Below are 22614 nucleotides of genomic sequence, written 5' to 3' on the forward strand. Positions count from 1 at the left end.
GAACAAGAGCAGGCACGTTCTGATGCTCCTGAATCACCTACCATGAAACACAAATCAGAACTACAGCTGTGTGAACTCCCTGCTTTGCAGCTAGGGCAGCACCTCCAATGGGAACGCCTTTCTTTCAGCTGCTCTTGCAATTCAGCCAGGATTTAACCCTTCTCTCCTGCATCATCATTTTCTGCCTTCTGGAAAAATTGAGTCATGACTTGATCTAGCTTCACATAAAAATTTCTTCTGTAGGTGACTGCTTCCCTGTGCAGAGAAAGATACCCACCCATCTGATAATCTGTGCACTTTCCTACCAAGCTCCCTGCGGATCAGGACTCAGAGCATCTGTGGACTGCAGCTCTGAGTGCCGAGGACAGACTGCAGCTGCACTTCAATGACCTGAATTTTAATGCTTTGCTTTGTTATGATTAGTAAACCACTGCAGTGTTGTTTTTGTTGCTCCCTGGTAACATCCTATCAGCATGGTCCTCTCTCAATTCAGACACAGCTTTTTAAGAGAACACTTATCCCAGGCTGGAGTACAGTCCCTGCAAGACTCCCCTGCTTTTTTAAAGTAAGGGGACACTACGAAACAATGAATGCCTACCTCTTTCACCTGCTTTATCCTGCAGGAGACCACTCTTTCTCTTGTCCTGACACTCAATTTTCTTAAAGAACTTTGGGACAGAGATCTTGCTGAAAATGACACCTGTACCATCTCATATCCCTGTGCTTGCTGAGTCCTTAAAGATTTTACAAATGCCATGCTGACTTTTCCCAACTGTCTATTAATCACATTCTCAATTACAGTTCCTCCTAGTACGTCAATTTGATTCTTTCATCTGTTGGTGTCTAGGTGACAATTGCAGCCCTCTAAAAGCTTGAGAATGATCTTACCTATTCTTCTAAAATAGCTGCTGATTGAATCAGGGGACACAGCACAGAGTTGGCAATTTCAGTTTCAAAGAAATCCTTGGTGAACACTTGCTCTCACAGCAGCATCCCTAACACTGCCAAGGAGTAAAGACAGCTGTGGAGTAAAAAATGCCACACCTTAACATTTACCTGTATTATAGATGACATCTGCAAGTAACTGAAAAGATATTCAAACAGAGTGCAAATAGTAGAACTCAAAAGGTAAGATTTATACAGTGCAGCAACAATGTTGGAGATAGGCAAAGAGAAGAGGAGAGAAGATAGTAATAAAAGAACACAGTGGGAATGCAGTTTGGAAGGGGAGAAAACTGGGAAGATGAGCCTAGAGAGAAACAGAGGGGAGGATGCTCTTTCATGCTACATTTGAAAATTTGTGATTCAACTCCAAGAACAGAGAAAAAGAAGAAAACCAGAATCTTCACAGCTATATTTAGTAAACCCCTCTTTTCTTGCATAGCTTCTAGGAGAGCAAGTTCTCAAGATGGAGGGACAGATCAAAAAGGTTGGGAAATTCCAACACAGAAAGGAAGTAGGGAACATAACTCCAAGAAAGACTCTTGGAAGAGCAAGGGGTCAGCTCTCCAGCACCATAAACTGCCTTCAGGGCAGGTAAAGCACAGGGGTTCACAGGAAGGAGCACAGACATGGTGTGAAGCTGTGTTCAAGTGAGGAGTGGTGGCTGGGAGACACAGCAGCTGAGAGCTGCACTGCTAACATATTTACTTCATTTTAATTCTTACAATTTTGTCACTAAGAGCTGACCCTTGCACTTTGCTGAAATTCACGTTACTAGTTCTTTTCCTTCTTTTCTAATAGTAGCAACAGTGTCCTTAAGATGATTTTAGAGCACAATACACTGTGTCCTCTGGTCCCTTTACAGATGTACCCTGGGGATGTCTCTTTCCTAAGACTGTCTCCCTGCACTTCTCCCAGCTGCCCACTGTTTCTCTCTCCCTGACTCTCTTCTCAGCCACCTAGTCCTGATGTGGTTGAAAGAAACCCTTTTGGTGTTAGCTTTAATGCCTTTTGCAAGTTGCATGCCAGGAAGCGTCTTGCTATAATTTCACACCTAACTTGTCAGAATTTATGCTCTCTCATGTCTTCCTAATTTTAATTATTACAACATTTTAATTACTATAGCAGCTGATTTGCATCACTGTAAAAACCTGATATTAAATTGCAATGTTCATGTGAAAATCTAAGTAATTCCTACGGGATGGCTCCTTGTCCCCGCCGTACAGAAATTACAGGTAAAAGTGTTTTAACATCTAAATTTCTTTTCTATAGCTACCCTATCTTTAATTTCTGAGCCATCAAAGATACTGGCTCATGGTAGTTGCATTGTTCTTGCAAGATGCCTTGGGAGTAAAAATAATCAATTTAACCTGCAGCCCATTCTGCCACTGATACAGTGATTTAGTCTGAGAAAAAAAGTAGAACAACTTTATTTGAAGACTGAAAATAAGATTTTGTTCCTAAAAGCTAAGTGAATAGTCAGCTCTGTGATCTGCTTCATATTGCTCCTGTGTCTTCCATGCCAATTTTGCTTTGTTTTCAATTAAGAGATGCTCCCCCCCAAACACTGAAAACATACTGTGGGATACACTGATTATTGAGCTAAATTCTCAGTAGCTTTGGTCCTATTATTAATAAAAGTTTTTTATATTCCAGCCTCAGCCACCTTGTGCAGCTTGCTTGTTTCCATGTAGGTGAAATGAAGACCTGCTCACCTGGGAACAGAAGCAGGCCTGTTAACTGGGATTTAATGGCTCCTTCTCTATGCCTTCTGTTACCTGGGCAGAGGGCAAAGTTGTCAAAGAAACAATCTTCATAATCTGTTACCGCTGTAATTTTTGTTTAAATGCTATTTTTAAAGCAGAAGCAGTAAGGGAGGTGTAGCTGAAATGCTACTGATTAAAATAGCATTATGATTTTATTTACTAAGGCACTCAGGAAGGAATGAACTGTCATTGCAGGCTTTAACCGCCTGTCATTAAAATGGTTGTGGTATATTGTCATCAGTAACCCTGGATTATTTATGAGATATCACTAATGCTGTATCCAAATGCAGATCTCCTTCTGTGCTGGAGCTTTAACAAAGCTGGCTATCCATGGGTTTTCCATTTTGTGACACCAGGAACAGGAAATATTCAAAAGATGCATCGGGGAATCAACCTCAGATGAGCAGCAGGAGCACACTTATAAACCATAACATCTTTAGTGACTGATCTGCTCATTAAATAAACATGACTGCTGCTTGGAAGATATCAGCACCAAGCCTTCAAAATGATCTCCTGACATACACACACACACACACAAAATATACATGGATTCTTGATGTGTGAGATGTAAGGACTTGTTTGAGTGATCCCTTGGGATTTAGAACATAAATAGTTTTTGTTTTTACTGCAACACAGTATGAAATTACATCTTTGAAGGTTTAATCCAAAACCAGACAGCCCATCGATAGAGCTGATGAAAGGAAACTGAATGCAAGTGACAAGAATAGGTGGGATGAAATGCAAAATCTGTAGGCTGAAGTCTAGGAGTTGCACTGAAAGAAGAAGATGATGCATTAGGTGGTCTCAGTCTTCATAATCCTACAGACATACAGAAACTTTAGAGAGGGTAAACAGTTAATGATAAAGAGGTTCAGATGAGCATGCAAAAAAGTAAAATTTGTTTGGCTTCAGGTAAAGGCCCTGCCATTTGACAGGAAAGAGAAATACAAAAAAGGTGGAGGAGAGGAATTGGAAAAAGGTAGCAGATTGCAGAGCACAAGCTGGGTTTAGACATGCATTATAGCTCACAGAAAGGGAAGACTAAGTAATTCTACAAAACACACTCAGCATATCTTACAATACATTGCTGTTTGTCAGAGCCAGTCTATGAGCTCATCCGTCCAGAAACTGTACTAGAAGAGGAACATTAGATCCAGGTTTTTCAAACAATGCTTTAAGGGAACATGGACTTCACCTTCCAATACAACTGATTCTGAGCAGAGCCTTTACAAATTCAACACCCATGAAAATCCAAGCCTAAAATAAGGATTTAAAAATCAGTACTGTAATTAGCAAGAAGAGAAACTATATCCTTCTTTGCCATAATCAGTGGTGAGATCTGGAAGGCAGCCAACATCCTTGAATGCCAGAAGTGCTGGGAAAGGGAACTATGGATCAACAGTAGCCTCACTGCTCATTTCTCCAGTTCATGAATCATGCCCACAATCCTGGCCTGCCAATAGGAAATATGTAAATTTCTCACCTGATCTAAATGACTGGTGCTGGTGCTGCTGTGCTCACCAGCTCAAGCTCTTGACTCCAGGAGGAAGCAGAGCCGTAGCGATGTCTTTGGCACATGGACACATAAATCCCACCTCCCTGCACCCCAGACTCAGGGAGCAGATTCACCCAGACGGAGCGCCAACGCTGTGTCAGGCTGTCAGCTGCCTCACTTTTCATCTCAAAATGCCATTCATTTGGGGCCACAAGATGTATTTTCAGGCAACTGCTCTGCTGTGTAAGTCTGCACATATGAGCTAACTCAATCTAACAAGTACACGCTAGCAAGGAAGAGCAAACAGGCTCAGGACTTGAACATGGATGTACACAGGCTCCATGTGGGTTGGAAAGCCACACCAAACTCACTTGCCACACCTTTACTCCTGATCACACCTTAGCAATGAGACTGATACTCTCTTGGATAAATCTTTTGGGGCCACAGTTATGGTTTTCATGCCACACATGTATTGCCTGGAGTGGCTTCACCTTCCTCATCAGAACAAGAACCTCAGCTGTTATAAGCTGTAAAGCTTTGCTTCAGAGCTCACCACAGAGAAGTTTTGCTGCTGAGACAAATCTTCCAAAGACCTAGTGGTTCTTTTGAATAACACAGTCATGAGAAAGCCCAGAAGTGCTCAAATCCTTCCAAGAGCTCTTCTTAAAACTACTTAGAGCTATTCTTAAAACTGCTTTGTTTATCCACAAAAGGATTTCAAACCTCTGGAAGACAAAACAACATATTTTTCTTTTACGGGACTGAAAAAGAAAGGATACTTTCACTGACTATCCTTACCACTCATTGGTGTATCCACTAACTTCAAGGCATCCTGGAGCAGGCAGTCTGGTGTCGCAACAGGACACGAAATGAACGACACGCACACACCGAAGCGTCTAAGGCAAAAAAGCGTATTTCTGACTTATTTCTGACTCCAATATTTATAGATCTTCCAAAGTGACTATGGATTGGAGGATGAAATTGCTACTTCTCTAGCTACACTGGTTAAGCCACCAGTTTACCAAATTTCTCCTCCTTCAAAAAAGAATACAAACCAATTATTATTTACATAAAAGTATAAAAAACTCTATTATAAAATATAAATATCAGAAGGCTTTAAAAAAAACATTAAAAACCAAAACAAGTCTGGATTTTCCCTGCTCTCTCTTGTATCCTCATGGCTGAAGAGCTAGATAATTTATCTACAGCTTTTGATAGTACCTTCAGTTTTATAAAGAAAAACAAGGAACAGATTAGTTGTGCAGAATGTCCTAGATGCTATCGACCTAATAAAATAGAAATGTCCTCAGGGATATGCACTGTGACTCTTCCTCTTTCCCCGCCCGTCTTGCAGACAGAGAACAGGGAATTTGTTTTACAAGAAACAAAAGCACAATTAAACGCTTCTCCTAGATCTTAAACTGCATGTTTTAGCATTCACGTTGTTTTACAGCGTTCCTCTGTGCAATATTGAAAGCTGAGACTTCAAAGGGGGGAGAAAAGAACGGTCTGCTCACGCTTTCTATTTCCAGCACAGGATGCAGGGCGATAGGAAAAGCCCCCCTGCCCGGCGGAATGTGAATCGCCGTGCGCGGCCGGCGCTGGGAGCGGCGCTCAGGCGGGCGGATCGCTCCACCTGCTGGACACGGCGGCGCTGCTCACACTCTCCTCAGACACGGGGGTGTCACACAGGGACTTCCCAAATCCAACCTCGTGTTTTGGCTCCACGCGACATTTACAATCTTCCTCTTCTGCAGGAAATTTTCATAGTCAGTGATTGCTGTTCAAAGCATTACACAGGGAAAACACAAAGCTCCTCTAGAGTGCAAGGCAAGAGAAAAGTCAGTCTGTTTGGAGTCTCCAAAGCTTTTAAACATTTGAACGTGTTTGAAATTTTAGAAGTGATCCAAAAAAATCCCACAAAAAACCCCACCCAAAACCAAACTGAACAAAAAAAACCCCCTCAGTATTTAAATTAAGACTAATCCACTCTGATTTTATGCTCTCATCAAGAGGGCAGGTGCTTCTAGCAGAGAGAAGGGTTGGGCACTTCAGCACAGGAGATGAGCAAGTGTAATCCTTTCCCATTTACCAGTCAGAGCCCTCTCCAGAAAGTACAGCTTACAAGAAGCCAGCAGACTAAGAAGCCTCATATAATTTGCCTTAATTTCTTCTTTCCTTTCATTTTGTGCTAAACAAAGACAGGATAAAAGATGACAAGATGATCAATATTTAAAGACACTGCACAAAAAGCACTGCCTCCTTCCACTAGAGTCCTATGATCATTTCTTGCTCAAAGCTTTTGCTCTTGGAGGTGGTGCCTGTAAACACATTCACTACAATTTCTCAGAGGGAAAAACCCCTTGTTCCTGAACTTTTCCAAGTGCATGGCATCTGAACCATCTGAAGGCACGTCCCACCTTCAGTGCTGGCCTGGCACAGGAGTGATCTTCAGCACAGCACAAAGACTGCTAAGCTTGATTTCACCCTTCTCCTAACTCCATCAAAAATGCTCTGCTTCTCAGGACCTCAGCTCTGCAATAAAGACAAATGGCAGCATCTCTCCTTAATGGGTTAAAGAGAAGAGGAAACTTGTCAAGACATTACATTATCATTAACATTCATAAACATCATTACATTACATTATCATTAACATTCATAAACATAGGGAGGGTTTATATTACCTGAGATAATATTACTGCTACAGTTTAAGACATTCCCTGTAAATGCAATTCTTATGGGAATCACATTTTCATTGCATTAAAAAAAAAATTACAGTTTACCTAAACAATATATTTTTTTTCAGCTGACAGTGTGAGTTACTTCATTGCACTCAATAAAATTCACTGTCTGAAAAGCCTAAAGTCAGTCTTCTTGTTGCAGAGCATGACCTATACATTCTCCACACTAAATGCACCTTTCAGGAAACAAAGGGGTTTTTTCCTAGTATTGGGAAGAAGTGTTTTTATAGGGCTTCTGGTGCCAAAGAAAATTTATGAACTCCTGAGGTGTGAGGATATGGCTCATTTCTGAGGTGCTAAAAAACCATTTTATTGCCTATTGTTTTACACTGGATGCTGTTAACTTTTACCCCATGCCACAGAAATTGACAAGACAGAAGAAAACTCTTGTTTTGCTGAGTATAGCAGGTATTTTTTGTCTCTTAAAACCACCAAAGATATGAAACCCACATGCGCCCATTTCAAAAGAAAATGTGTAAATATTCTTTGTGTTCTGGCTACAGCCAGCAGAAATGAACAGGACTGGCTGATTCTTTTTTTCTTTTACACCCTGAGAGTGAGGAAAGATTTTACATGTCAAGTTTTGTTATAACTATTTCAGGCCTTTCAAAGAGTTAAAGAATACTTTCAAATGTTGCAATAAATACATTCTAAGGCTCTGCAATTGGACCCTATCTGCTTCAATGCTGGCGAAAAAAGGACAAAATTTTACTGTGTTAGCAAAGAAAGCTATGAAACATAAAAATATATTTTTAAAACTTATTCTACCCATCTATTCATCTATTGATTTCACAATCTGCTGACCCCATTCCTGCCCTTTTAATCTCTTGTCAAAGCTAGTTTTGGCTGCCAAGACAAGTTTGTAACTTCGGACAAGACAGGCATCAAAAAAGAGAGTCCTTTTGCAGTTCTTGACTTGCTATTAACACTAAGATAATGCTTAATTTCAAGGAGAGAGCGGAGGCACAGAAAAACAGGAAGCCCATAGCTTTAAAGTACTGTACAAGATAAAACCAGATTGGTTCCAATGAAAACTTTAGCACCACAAAGAGCTTTCACATTTTGTTACACGTGGTTATAAAACAAACAAGTCTAAATATTGGCATATGGAATAGCTGAATGCAATGTTTTTGTTAATGCAATGGAGGAAGTTATCCTCCTTGTGTCCTCTGACATTAAAATTTTCTGCCATGATGAACTGCCAAGTTTTTTTAACATTTTACCTTTCTTCACAGTTTCCTTCTGCCAGCTTATATCAGACAAATGATTAGCATCAAAAAGAAAAGCACTCAATTCATTCTGCTTTAAACAGTTACCTGTGTCATCAGCTATACACAGACACTAACTACCTGATGAAAATTCACACTATCTTATCATAGAGCCACAGTTTAAATCATCTGCTTCAGAACAACAGCAGAAAAATATTTTTGAAGGTAAAACAACTACAGGCTTTGTTTTCTTCTAAGAGAATGCAGAGCAAGAGTTTCTTGACAAATGTTATCATAGTGCTTCAGAGGAGAAATTTTACTACAGGCACAAAAGAAACTGAGAGCTTTGAATATGGCCTGTACAGTTCAAAGGAACAGAGATGAGAAAAAGTTTCTAGATTTCCTGATTTCTGTATTATCAACCTATACTGAAGGTTTCCAATAATAAGAAGTTTGCTTAGATGGGATCTACAATGATCTGGTGACAAACCAAAGCACCTGTAATGAGTGAGGGGAGTCCCAACTTCAGGAAGAAGGGGTTTAACTCACAGCCCCTGCAGATGTATCTTATATGCCCATGTGATATTATGCATTTGATAACATCGGGAATTTTGCTTCCCATAGCAGGAAGGTGCTTTCAATACCGTTTAGATTATGATGGTGGTGGGACAGCAATTGCCTGTTTCCTACTGTGATTTCTAATCTATGTAATCCATTAAAGCAACACTGGATTGAAAATGTCTTTCTGCAGCTACTTTTTGCTTCAAGGCAGCTTTACAAATCCTGTTTCTGAACTGCCTCCAATCCAGAACTGCTTGTTGCAGTGGACTCTGGTGCAGATATTCACAGACCTGAAAGTGAATCACCTTCCTTACATGTCCTTCTCTCTGTTTTCCTCATCTTATTATATTCAGCTGACAAAAGATAAGTTCTAGAAAAACTTTCCTTCTTTATGTGGAAAGAGGAAAGACAGACTGCCAAAAGAAAATCTCAAGTGGAGCAGCAGGTCAGCAGACAATACTGTAAACTCTATAGATTTAATCTGCAAGTGTTAGTTGCAACAAAAAAAGGTCAGTTTTTGCCCAATTTATCTTCTGCTTTGTGGGACCACCACACAGCTGGCAGAACAACGTGTCTTCTTCCAAGCACTTCATGATGCAACAGCAGAGGGTGTTGCAGATCAGGTCTAAGATGCTCTGAGGAGAACAATGTAGGATTTCTTACACACTGCTTGAGTATTTTTTATTTTTCTAGCTGATTCTGTTAAGAGTTTGTTTTTTTTTTTTTTTTTGGTAAGTACTAGCAAAAACTCAGAAATAACCAAGAAATAATTATGATAGGAAAAAAACCCTCAAACATATGGATGTGTGAAAAGAGGAGGAGAGAGTTAACACAAGAAAACTGCCTTCTTACTAATATGTCCAGGGAATACTGACAGAAAGTGGTGAATCTTTAGATTCAAGACCCATTTTTCACATGAAATCCCAGAGGAAATCATTGTCCTGTAATAGGTGATCAAATTTCCTCCTGATACTGGAAAATACAAAGAGTGGAGAAAGATTACCCAGCACTTAATGATTCTGGCAGATTGCTGATTTCCCACCTGACAATTTCTAGGGCACCCTGATGAAAAACAAAACCCCGTGTGCTGCTTATTAGCTTCCCCCACTGTAAAAGAAATGAAAATATATGGTGCACAGAACAGCTGAAGAAGTCATATAAACTCAAATAAAACCCTCATGGCAGAGAGAGCATATCCTTCTGTTGATCCCCCTGCCCTCCTTTTGTCTAACATCCCATGGGGAAACCTTCGAGAACAAACTCTGCAAACCTTTAGGATGACTTCCACATACTACAAGCATCATTATTTTTGTTTTTTAATTTATAAAAACCAAGGGAAATACCTGATCCTGAACTTATGTCAGAACAATACTCTCTTTATGTCTGTTATTAAGCAAAACAAAACCAGCTCAATGGCTGAACGTGGCACCACAAAGTTACACTCCCACCTTCCAAAGAGCTGCATTAACTGCCTGCTTGCAAGCAGACAATGACCCACTGCAAGCATGTTCAGAGAAGGAATGCCATACTTCCCCTAGTGCCTGTATCACAGCTAAATACAGAATTTCCAAAGATGCATCCTAGAAGAAGGGTTTGATGGACAGTCATGCATAAATCCCACTTATGGACACAAACCCATAATTTCTCCAGAGTGACTTGACTGACTAATAATTGTTCTCAGTCAGAAGCCAAGCCCTCAGTTGCATGCATTACAAACTAAATTTAATCTTTGTTCCATGTGCTTTGAACATACAGCTTGGTACAAAACATATTAATGGCTGTAGGCATTTCACACTGACACAAATCCAGCTAAGCCACAAAAGAAGAAGGGAAGTTTTACCCCTGCTTGGTGCACACAATGTTGATGGGCCAGTCAAATGTAAGCAAGAAATCAGTTCTGCTGGAATGACATGCACAGCCCTCCAGAAGCATCAAATTTATTTTTAGCATAGGACACAAGACTGCCTTTTAAAGAAGTCAACAATAAATCAGTGTTGGAGGGATGGATTGATGCCGAGAACCCTTTCAAATTGACCATGGGGTGCAAATTAAGGAGTAGGCTGAGTGCTCTCCATTTTCATTGCTCAACTCCAGACTCCTAAGTCTTTTTCCTCAGCATGCTTTGTATTGGAAGTGCTGTAAATGCACATTCTTATTTGTATTCTACCTAAACTCAGCTCAGCTGAAGGTTCATTTCATTTCAACTCATATCAAGGCTGAGGGAAAATAAATAACCTGGTCCTGGAGAATCTCCAAAGTGTCTCCCTAAACCATTTCTTGAAGGTTTATGTAAGTACATATTCCTGACACCATTTTGACAGTATTGAGAACTGAGTATGATACAGTTAAAAGAAGAAGCCACTTCAGTGGAAAATGGGAAGCTTTCTGGCATGTGGAAAGATCACTGAGCAACAAGTGCAGGCAAGGAAAGAAAACCACACAGTAACATTAAAGATAAAAGTGGAATATGTTACCTTCCCCATCATCAAATCTGCTCCCTAAGAGGGAGATAAATTTCTGCATTGACTGAACAAGAAAAAAACATGTACCCTTCAGCAGCCACGCAGATTTAGCTGAAGTTTCTGTCAGAATAGCTTTTTAATGGAAAAAGTTACCTGGATTTTTGTAGATGCTAAGCACATCCTTGAAATAATGAGGTAAGAATCTTTCTAATAAAAGCAGCACATCTTCCAACTCCTCCAGAATGCCCACAAGCAGAAAATTTTCATTAACGTTCAGCTTTGCTCTTTCAAGGGCCCATTCACCAGGCTCCCTGTATGAAATTGATGAGGGAAGATGGAGGAGGGAAAAAGAAAAATTTAAAAATGCATTTACTTCTCAGATTCAAGCCAAGAACACAAGGGAATAAAAAAATATTCAGTGCTATACTTAGAACAAAAAAAGACCCCCCGCCAAACCCGAGTAGCTTACTGAGCTTTTCCACGCAACATCTAAAATTGGATTGGCATGTAAAAACAGGATCACATTAAAAGGAGGCTAATCACTGTGTGAAAGTACTCCATTCTAAAGAGATCTTCTGCCAAGTTGTTTATAAACTCAAACTTGTGAACTTTGGTATTTCGACTTGGAAGCACAACCCATCTGATGGGAGGGATGACTGCCCTTGGTATTGGAAGGTGCTGAGGGGTGGTGGTGTCCCTGAACTACATCAGGAGAACTGCTGGGACCAAGCACTGCCTGCTGTAACTTAGTGAATCCTACCATTTTCCACCTTGTCCTTCATTTTAACTTTTGCCAAAGTCTCCAGGAGCTTCCCTTTCCCCTGTCATTACCCCCAGTTGCCCTGCAGCTTTGCTACAGGATTTGCATTTTTTGGCTGTGACTGATACTGGTTTTGAAGAACAATTTAGGGTTCTTCTGTCTTTTCTCCCAGCAGGAGAAGCTGCCAGGACTTCACTACATCTTTATGCTTCTCTGTTTCCCAAAAGCACAATGTAGTTAGACAAGCACACAAATCCTAAATCCCTTATAATAACTCGCATTAGTTATGTTCTGGGAGCAGCAGCCATCATTCATACTGACACAGGATACAATGCCAGCGTCCCAGGCTAAAGGAATCAGCTGCCCACACTGCCTGGGAGTGGCTGTAGATCACACCTCTTCCATGACTTCATTAGGTTATTGTGGATCCTATGCAATAGTGAATTTTACATTTGTCTGAAGCTCTACCTCTGTCATGTGGAAAAGCTTACTACTTTCCACTCCTGCTAGAGCAGACTTGTACCAGGTTTTTCATGCTCTGCCACCTTCTGGGCACTGATCTGTTTTCTGGAAGAGCTGTGTCCTAACAAACACTATGAGCCTCCTGTTTGTAACTCCTCATGGGACTAAGAAGTAGCTGAAGGAAGTGCAAGGGCATGGCAGGAGCCAAATCTACAACAAGGTACAAAACAGTACTTCAATACGCTGCTTGGGAACCTCACAGAGTTATTTTGTGAAGGTATTCAGGCATGTGACTGTTAATGGGATTACTCGTTCATGCAAGTTAAATGTGCAATCATAAGCATTTGCAAATAAGGCCAAAATATGTTAAAAAAATGTGCAACGAAAATGAAGTCATTAACCTGTTTTGTTTCTTATACATAACTTCAGTTAAGAAAAAAAAAAAGGCAGGATTTTACAACATTGATACTTAGAAGTAACACATTTTCACTTGTTATTACTGCTACAAGAAGTATGGCTTTTAAAAGAAATCCTGGAAAATGTGCAGTTGTTTCAATATGGAGAAGCCTGAATAATATAGAAACAGAATACCTTGAAGTTGAACACACCTAATAAAAAACATTTGTTACCAACAATACTAAAGTGTTTAAAGCCAAGAAAGTATTTTAAATGAATCCAATATTATTGCATTAAAAATTACTATGGTATCAGTAATATAGCAATATTAGAATGGTGTACACATATGTTAAAAATGAGGTAGCTCAATTAAAGCAGTAGAGAGCTGCATTTTACATGGTTTTAAACATGAATATGGTTTCTCACATGGTCAGAAACCTGAATTTTTCATATAGACCTGACAGAAGTATCTGAGCAAATCAGAAACATGTTTTACAAAATTACGGTGCAGATAAAATGAGTAACCCAGAAAAAAATACACATAAATACATTCATATTTGATGAATTATTCATGCTATAAATCAAGAAAAAAAGAATAGTGCTACATTTGCAATGGCCTCCTTACTTCAAAATATAAGCATGCAGTTACCACATGCAGTGCTACATTCCTTGTACATTCATTTTTCTCTTGTACTTCAAGTATTGTCACCTCTTTATTACTGACTTCTGACAAAATGTTGGCAATGGCTATTGCTGAACAAATTGAAATACCTTGCATATATTTACCTGCATCTTGGATGCTGTCCACAGAAATACGGTATGATGTAAAATAACCTGGGATTAGAACATTCAGGGTAGTTTTCAAGGATACATACATTAATGTCCTGTGGGGGAGGAAAAAAAAAATACTGTATTTTCCATTCGCTATTAGCAACTGTTTTCTTTATCTCATGCTTTTTATAGTCATCTCAGGGTCAAAGAACTGTGCCAAGGCTATAACAAATATATTAAAAGTCATCTATTGGTCCATTAATCTACTTCTAAATATCAGCAGGGGAAACAAAAAGTTATTTTGTCCTAGAATGCACAAAGCAATTTGTTCTTCCTTGCTGCAAACCCCACAATTATTATACTGAGATTACTGTATGAGTCAAAGTGGGACACATTAATCAAATTTCATACTAAATAACATTTAAAATATTCAGAAGATTATTTTCAGGCTCTTCTTTCTTCTAAATACACCCTGGAGAAAGCCTGAAGTAGCCAGAATAAATTAAATTGAGACAACAATTATTACTTGTCTTCCCACTTTTTTTTTTTTTTTAAATTCTGTGGCATTTAGTGACTGGAATAAACAAATATAAGATGTAATTTGTACATCTCACTCAATATTATAACATACATCACTTTTGGTTACAATTCTGTAAACTTCTCAGATTTTCAGAACTGAACTGTGCAAAGCCTACTGAGAAAACGGGTTATTAGAAAGTATTCATCATTTTCATGAAATATCATTCATCTAATTAGAAGCTATTTATCATTTTTCAAAGACTTGGCATAGCTACTGAACCCTGAGGAACTGCATTCCATTTATAGCTTTACTTCAGCACAATAATAAACACGTGGGACTGAATTCCATTATCCTAATCTAATAGAGCCTTACTCTGCAAGCAGACACACCCTCTGCAGAGACAGAGGTAAAAAAATGGGTAAGACAGCTACAGCAAGGATGGAAGGATCTCACCTGTGCAGAATCAATCTTCATTATTATTTAGATATGTGCTTTCACATTGCCATAGTCGCTATATACATCAGTATCAAACCAGCAACTAAACAAATCCATAATTTATCAAGTAAATAAAATGTGATAGAGAACATTCCACAAGACAGATGTGCTTGGCAGCATGGAAGACATGGAGGGCATCCCCTGCTCTCCCCAGAGAAGGGCAAGGTACAAGCCTCCAGCCACAGCATCTGCATCTGAGGCCTCATCAGAGAAAAGCTCTTCCCAGAACTTCAGTCCTCTCACCTAACTTCATTAGATCCCCATTTTGGTCTGTAAACCTTTTAAAGTACACTTCTGATTCCTACTCTGTCTCACAGTCATGTGAATCCAACTTCATAAGCACACCAGAAGACCTGGGCTAGGAAGTAAATCACATGGTGAGGAATCATTAAAGAAAACAACATAGAAATTGCCAGCTGGGATACAAATAATCCATTTCCCCTGCTCCCCACAGTATATTCAGGGCTTGCCTTAAATACATACCAGAAGATTTATGGTCACGACCTGAATTTTGCCATTAAAGGCTCTGAGCAGAAGCTAACCAGCCCCCCATGCTCCATGCTATGATTACTAAGAAATCTTGCTGTGGGTCTATAGATTGCACAGGCAATGTGTCTCTCCTGTCATCCCAACGGGGTTTTTCAACATGAATTACAAATTGCACCTCTTTAAAGGCTTATTGTGCTTTTACTATAGACCACCAGAGATGTTTTCAGTGACACATATTTTTGGCTTTCATAAGAACCTGGAGACACGCAAAAAAATGAATAAATCTCTTGGATTTGAAAAAAACCTGAAATATTGCTCTGACAATACTTTAAATTATGTCCAAGCTGGCTTGCACTTGGTAGACAGATTAGATGGAAGGTGGGTAGAACAACTACATAAGACTTAAAAATCTCTAGGAACACCCAGCTAAGAACATTTTCTCTTTTCTCACTCTCATATAAAGGCAAAAGGACACTAGCTCTCAACAAAGAAGCTTACAATTTCTTTACAAGAATAATGAATATGATGAGTTGAAAAATATTCCCTGAGATGAGTATTAATGGCCAACACAAAAGTGTAACTGGGACCTTCTTGTAATTGTGAAAACAGTATTTGATTCACACAGCCAGAGAAACATCTGTACAATAAAAGCAATGTAAATTGATGTGGAAAATCCTGCAGCTTTAGCAAGTAGACAGCTGATACTAACTGAAAGAGAGATTTTTAATGTCCTTTTCGGGGTAAGCTAATGTAGGATTACTGAAACAACCAGGCTGGCTCTAATCTAATCTCATGTCCCCCATTCCTTGTTGATAACTCAAGGTTTAAGATAAAGGCCAGGTGAGCTTTCACACAAACTGTCCTGGATTGTCAGGCAAATTATGTTCTATTTGCCATCTATATGGAAGTTGCCTTCTGTTAAGTGGGCAGCTTTCCTTATCTCTTCCACAGCCACTCCTCCCTCTGGGGAGACATCTGCTGATAACAGGCTATTGAAAGTCACTGCATGACTGATAAGAACTACAGCATCCCATTGGGAGATGCTCCGCCCAAAGGGAGGAGCCAAGCATTCCTACCTGGATTTAATCCTGAGATTCTGGAACGCCATAACAGCTTCTCCACTGGATTTCCCAGAGGTACAGCTGCCTCTTCTTCCACTGGCTCTTCAGAGGAAGACTACACCCTTTTCTACAGGATCCCTGCTCCAACAGAACTACACCTGACACTCCAGGAGGACTGCAGCCACAATTCCAATTGGACTGCTACCAGCACCCTGACCAACAGGGTGTCAGGTTGTGTTCTGACTCTGTCAGTGTTGTTTTAGTTTACTGCATTGTTTATTTTACCTTTTTATTTTCTTCCCTATTAAAGAACTGTTATTTCCTGCTCCCATATTTTTTTTGCCTGAGAGCCCCTTAATTTAAAATTTATAGCAATTCGCGGGGGGGTGGGGGGGGGGGGTGGGTATATTTTCCATTTCAGGGGAGGCTCCTGCCTTCCTTAGCAGGCACCTGTCTTTCCAAACCAAGACACAAACCTAGAATCTTTTGCCACACAAGGACATGCACTTCACCCTCGTGGCATCAGAAGCACCAGGCTTTCTCTACAGTAGAGGCACTGCCTCTTCCCAGGCTTTGTTTACCACCGCTGCTATGATCTGTACTCCAGCTGCTGGAGTGTCTTCATGCATTTGCAGCCCCTGCTTGCTCCATGAGATGTGAAATCAGTTTTCAGCCAAAAAGTGGGTGAAAGAAAGGTCAGCCTAAGGCGAGCTTGTCATTAAAAAACTTAAACACACCTACAGGAGATGCTTTTTGGTGCCAGTGGCACTCAGGAATTTCTGGGTTTTTTTTCCCAGCAAGGAAAGTCAAGGTGAAATGACATTATTCTAGGCAGTGTCACTCTGCTATCCTAAGCAACATTAATTAAGCCACATCTCCAAGTAAGAAAATGCTTTCTCAGCAGAACACAGATCTTTCGGGGCAGAAATGCTTCTACGTGAGACAAAAATTTGAAAGGTGACAGATGACAGCCTTGCTCATTTAAATGACTGGAGGAGCCTTGTAAAAAAATTATTTTAACACAGTCAGGAAAGATACAGAAGGAAACACACAGAGCTACTTTGATCATAACCTTTCAAAATAAAGAAAGCAGTATTTTACTTCATTCCTCAGCTCCTGGCTACAAGTCATATCATTCACAGCCCACAGGGCTTGTGTCATCAACGGGGCAGTGGCCGGCCTGGGAATCAGCCCTGCAGCTCCAAGTAACAACAGAAACTTTCTTTTAAAATATACTCTGTTTTTCTACTCATGTAACAATTTTGTCTGAAAAGTTAAACTGGTAATTTCTGCTTCCTTCTTCTGTAAAATTGTCTTTGAAATGAAAATCACAACAGGCCTTAATTCTTTAATCTGTCAATGAGTCAGACTACTGATCAGAAATATATCAAAGCTGCATTATTAATATGTTTTTTGAGATCAGTAATAAACTATTTCATTTGCCATAGTGAGCTCAGACATGCTATAAGAGAAGTCAGCACCTGATTAAAAATATTTCATAGAATAATTGAATGATCAGGTTTGGAAGAGACCTTCAGGATCATCTAGTCCAACTGTTAACCCAGCACCACCATAATCACTCCTAAACCATATCCCCAGATGTTACACCCAGATGCCTCTTGAACACTTCCAAAGACAGTGACTCTATCATTTCCCTGGGCAATTTATTCCAGTGTCTAACACCTCTTTCAGCTAAGATTTTTTTTTTCTAATATCTAATCTGAACCTCCCTGATGTAACTTAAGGATGAGTTCCAATCATCCTTTCATTTCCTCCTCACTAAAACTAAACTACTACTCCTTTCAGGTAGTTGTAGAGGGTGAAGGGCTCCAAAATTCCTTTGGGAATTTTAATTCCATCACAAAAAGAGCAAGCTTTAAGGTGTTCTTCTTTAGAACAATAAGCAATTTACTGAAGCCAACGTCTTATGACAAATACTGTACCATATACAAAAAAGATGTGACACAAGATTTGAGAACTCTTTTCCTCCTAATACAAAATCCAATGAGTACTGACAGAAATAATAACTTGCTTTTTTTCCAGTAGAAGAAACACACACACAAAAAAATAATTTTGGGTTTCAAGGCATTCACTATTTTTTTGATTATGAGTGTCTCAACCAAAAATTACAGAAACACCACATTCTGCCCTGGATGCATTGGAATTATTAGTAGCGCTGACAATTTAACATAAGAAATCATAACTCAAATACCTACATGCCTTGTAAATAATTTCCTTTCCATTTCCATCTGTTTATGTATGGAAAAACACAAAAATAGCCCTTCTCTCACAATCAAAACAAAAAAATACACATCCTCTTTCCGTGCCCTGCCCCTGTGAGATACCACAACTTCTGTGAAAGCAGGAGACCCTGCTCACAGCCCAGGAACAGTGCATGTTCCTTCAGGCTGAAGGCTGAAGATGTGCAGGTGTGTCAGCAACAACCCAAATTTCAAGTTTTCATAAAAGGAAATGAAGTAAAAAGATGTGGAAAACCAGTGACTGAGCCCAGTCTAGAGTGAACTCTCCTGCTTACAAGGCTGCTCTTCATACACCACTACAGTCTAGTCCTCACTGCTGCCAGCCAAGGAAAATTCTTCTGCTCTCCTGAGAGCCACCAAGAATCCACTCGCAGCTTGTAAAGCGTTTTCTTGCATAGTTGGTGTTTGTCAAGAGGTCAAACTGACCATTACATCCCGAGGACAATGTCACATCATATGAGCTAAAAAACCCCCAACATAATTTCCCACCTTCTCTGGCCCCAGCTGGGGAGCTCTGGGTGGCCTTAGAGTGATTGGAAAGAAAATGTAAACATGATATCTCAGAAAAGGGCTTATGAGTACAAGTATGACATGAAAGAAGGAAGAGTACAACTTCCTGCTTTGGAAGGCTTGCAGAAAGACACTGAAAAGTCAAGGTATAGTTGGCATGAAGGTTTCCAGGTATAAATGTAACATAACTTACTAAATCTTATTTAGGAGCACAAATTATTTACACATTTTAATGAAACATAAGAGAAAAGAAAATGCAACACATTTTTAACCCTAGTTAGAGAGAGTTTTACTTCACCAGGTGATATTTAATGTTTCTATTCAATCTCAATAAAGTATTTGGATAACTAGAGCCACACAGCAGCAAAATGACTTCTTTCTTTCAAATATATTTGGTACCTGTTTGTGTATCTATGCCAACAGCACTGGCAGCAGATTGCTGTGGGCTGGGTAGGTGCTGGGCATTGCTTCCCAAATCAGCATTGCCAACACAGACAAAGCCAAATGTTTCCCATGCTGTGCTGATGTGGCACTGAGGCCCCCCATGGTGGGCTGCCAGGTGGGGTGGACTGTGCCAAGCTGTGCGGGATGATTGTCCTCTGGAGATGACAGGAGGCTGGACAAGTTTACTGGGACACCAGTGGCAGGCTGCAGAGTGATCAGTGGGCATCTTGGGGAGAAGCTCCACAAGATGGCAGAGCAGATCCAGCTAAGCCTAGAATGCAGGGTTTCTGTCCCCAAATGCCCCCCGCACCAGCTGTGATTGCTCCTTCACTTCTTTGAGGCTCAACCAGCTCAAAAAGCAACAGAAACCCTTTTCTGTTCCTCCTCCGCTGCCTTCTGGTCTTCCACCAGAAGACTGAACAACATGGGGCTTGCTCACATTAAAGTCACCACAGCACTCCAGCTGCACAGGGCAACACAGGTCACCGTGGATGACTTCAGTCACTGCATTAATTTCTTTTACAGCCTCCCTTGGCCATCCACCCTCTACAGTCTGGGGATCTCCATGGACTGCAGGTGGATCTCTGCCTCACCATGGACTTCCATGGGCTGCAGGGGGACATCTGTCTCATCGTGGTCCACACCATGGGCTGCAGGGGAATCTCAGCTCTGCTGCTGTAACACCTCCTCCCCCTCCTTCTGCATCGACCTTGGGGTCTGCAGAGCTGTTCCTCTCATCTACTGCAACTCCTCTCTTCACCAGCTGCAATTGCTCCTGTGCAGTAACTTCCTTCCCTTCTTAAACAGATTATCCCAGAGGCGCTATTGCCATTACTGAGGGGCTCACCCTTGGCCAGCACTGGACCCATCATGGAGCTGGCTGGCATTGGCTCCTCTGGACATGGGGGAAGCTTCTGGCAGCTTCTCACAGAAGCTACCCCTGTAGCCCCTCTGCCCCCGCAATCCCCTACCACTGCTACCAAAAGCCTGCCGTGCAAGCTCAATACATTTTTGTGGAGGATAATTCTGGGGTTGCTTTGAGTTGACTTTCCAATTTCTTCTGGCAAAATGCATGTTTTTACTTTCCTTCCCCCACCACATAAGTAAATAGGCTGCCAAGTTTAATTCCCATTTATTTTTGGCTGAGCTAATTTGCCTGGACTCTTCTGCCTGGGCTAATTTGCCTGACTTTTCAGCCAACAGTGTATTAAGCTCTTTTTTTTGGCATCTTAACGAGTGAAGTGGCAGCTAACAAAACAGCATCTTCTGCTAACCATCTACATTTTCATTAAATGCAGACATAAGTTATTCATTCATATACAAATTTTTGCTGGCATTGACATAGCAAAAGTGATGAACTATGCCCACAATGATACTATTTAGATGTGACAAACATGAAACACATTTGTACATCACTATTTTCTAACTTAAAATGACGCACAACATCAGGAAAATATAGGTGGCTATATTTCTCTCTATTCTGTTATCAGAAATCATGGTAGTAATTTGTCAAAGAAGTTTTACTGTTAAGAATGGAATCACTTCCTAGTTATAAGCAGGCACCTTATCATATCTTGCTTTTCCATTGCTTTTGTATTTTTCACCTCAAACCATCTCAGTACAGGAAATATATTTAAAAAAATAGAAAGAAATTGCCAAAAAAAGGATGAGTGGCTGCCAGCTGGAAGCAGTGTGTAAGCATTAAACAACCATCCTGTTACAGAGGGCACAGATCCAGGGAAGACCAAAAATGAAGATCATTATACTGTAATCAAGAATGAATCCCACTGGCAACTAACAGGAGGGAGACAGTACATCTGCTAATTCTGTTTACTAACACTTCTGCATAAAAGAAGCTGGAAAATTTGTCTGCTTGGATAACAAGCTTTAATAAAATCAATTAGGGATGGCATATATTCAATTCTGCAAGTGCCAAGCAGGAAATACCCACCACCTCAAGAACTTTTCAGCCCTCCCTAATGGAGGGCACGTGGACTGTAGCAAATTGATGCCTGTGAGAAAAGCAGCAAGTCACAGAACAGTTTGGGCTGGAAGGGACCTTAAGATCACCTAGTTCCAAACCCTGGCAAGGCAGGGACACCTTCCACTAGCTCCAGTGTATCAATGCCCTACCCAGCCTGGTGTCCCAAACACTTCCAGGGATGGGGCATCCACAACTTCTCTGGCAACTTGTTCCAACAACGACCACAGTAAAGAATTTCTTCCCAATCTCTAAACCTGCCATCTTTCAATTTAAAGCCATTGCTCCTTGTCCTGTCACTACATTCAATTTTTAGTAAGTTTCTCTCCAGCTTTCTTGTAGACCCCCTTCAGGTACTGGAAGGCTGCTCTAAGGTCTCCCCTTCCCCAGGCTGAACAACCCCAATGCTCTCAGCCCATTTTCATAAGAGAGCTGCTCCAGCCCTCTGATCATCTTCAGGGACATCCTCTGGGCTTGCTTCAATAGATCCATGTCCTTCTTCTGTTGAGGGCCCCAGAGCTGGACTCAGCACTCCAGATGGAGTCATAAAAGAAAAAGTCATAGAAGGTGGAGTCTCACTTCCCTTGACCTGCTGGCCACGCTGCTCTTGTTGCAGCGCAGGATACCACTGGATTTCTGGGCTGTAGGTGCACATTTCTGGCTCATGTCTAGACCCTGATCTACCAGCACCCTCAAATCCTGCTCCCCAGGGTTGCTCTCCATCTGTTCAACCCCCAGACTGCACTGATACAGAGGAGTTGTCTTGACTCAGGTGCAGGACCTTGTACTTGGCCTTGCTGAACTTCATGAAGTTCACAAGAGCCCACTTCTCGAGTTTGTCCAGGTGCCTCTGAACAGCTCCCTTCCCTCCACCATGTCAGCCACACCACACAAACTTACTGAAGGTATGCTCGATCCCACTGTCAGTGTCACCAACAAAGATGTCAAACAGTGCCAGTCCCAATACTGACCCCAAGGAATGCCACTTGCCACTGATCTCCACTTGGACATTGAGCCACTGACAGCAACTCTTTGAGCATGACCATCCGGCCAATTCCAACTAATCCATTCACCAAATCCACATCTCTGCAGTTTAGAGACAAGAATGTTGTGCAGGACAGTGTCAAAATGCTTTGCACAAGTCAATAGATACATCCAGCAATTTACGCTCACAAAAGATAGCTCCAGAGCACAAAGTTAATTTCTGACAGGCAACAGCCTCAGCCTGCAGCTGACTGTGAGGCTGAAGTCAGTGGACCAAAAGCGGACAGAGATGCCACTGGTGGCTG

General features: G+C 40.9%; 1 protein-coding gene across 2 annotated transcripts in view; it reads right to left on the minus strand.

The window, feature by feature from the left end:
* The window catches only part of UST (uronyl 2-sulfotransferase), a 152295-nt gene that overhangs the window by 19682 nt on the left and 109999 nt on the right, over positions 1-22614 (minus strand). Inside the window, exons 6-8 of one of the 2 annotated variants that reach the window (XR_009485810.1) lie at positions 13580-13677; positions 11329-11486; positions 5721-5954 (exon numbers count right to left, since the gene is read on the minus strand). Coding sequence is in view for 1 of the 2 variants with exons in the window: in XM_059841713.1 (XP_059697696.1) it covers positions 11329-11486; positions 13580-13677 (256 nt within the window). In the remaining variant the exon portion in view is untranslated. The remainder of the gene's footprint in view (positions 1-5720; positions 5955-11328; positions 11487-13579; positions 13678-22614) is intronic. The other variant, XM_059841713.1, reaches the window with a different exon arrangement.

This window comes from Haemorhous mexicanus, chromosome 3 (genome assembly GCF_027477595.1).
Source record: "Haemorhous mexicanus isolate bHaeMex1 chromosome 3, bHaeMex1.pri, whole genome shotgun sequence".
NCBI lineage: Eukaryota > Metazoa > Chordata > Aves > Passeriformes > Fringillidae > Haemorhous > Haemorhous mexicanus.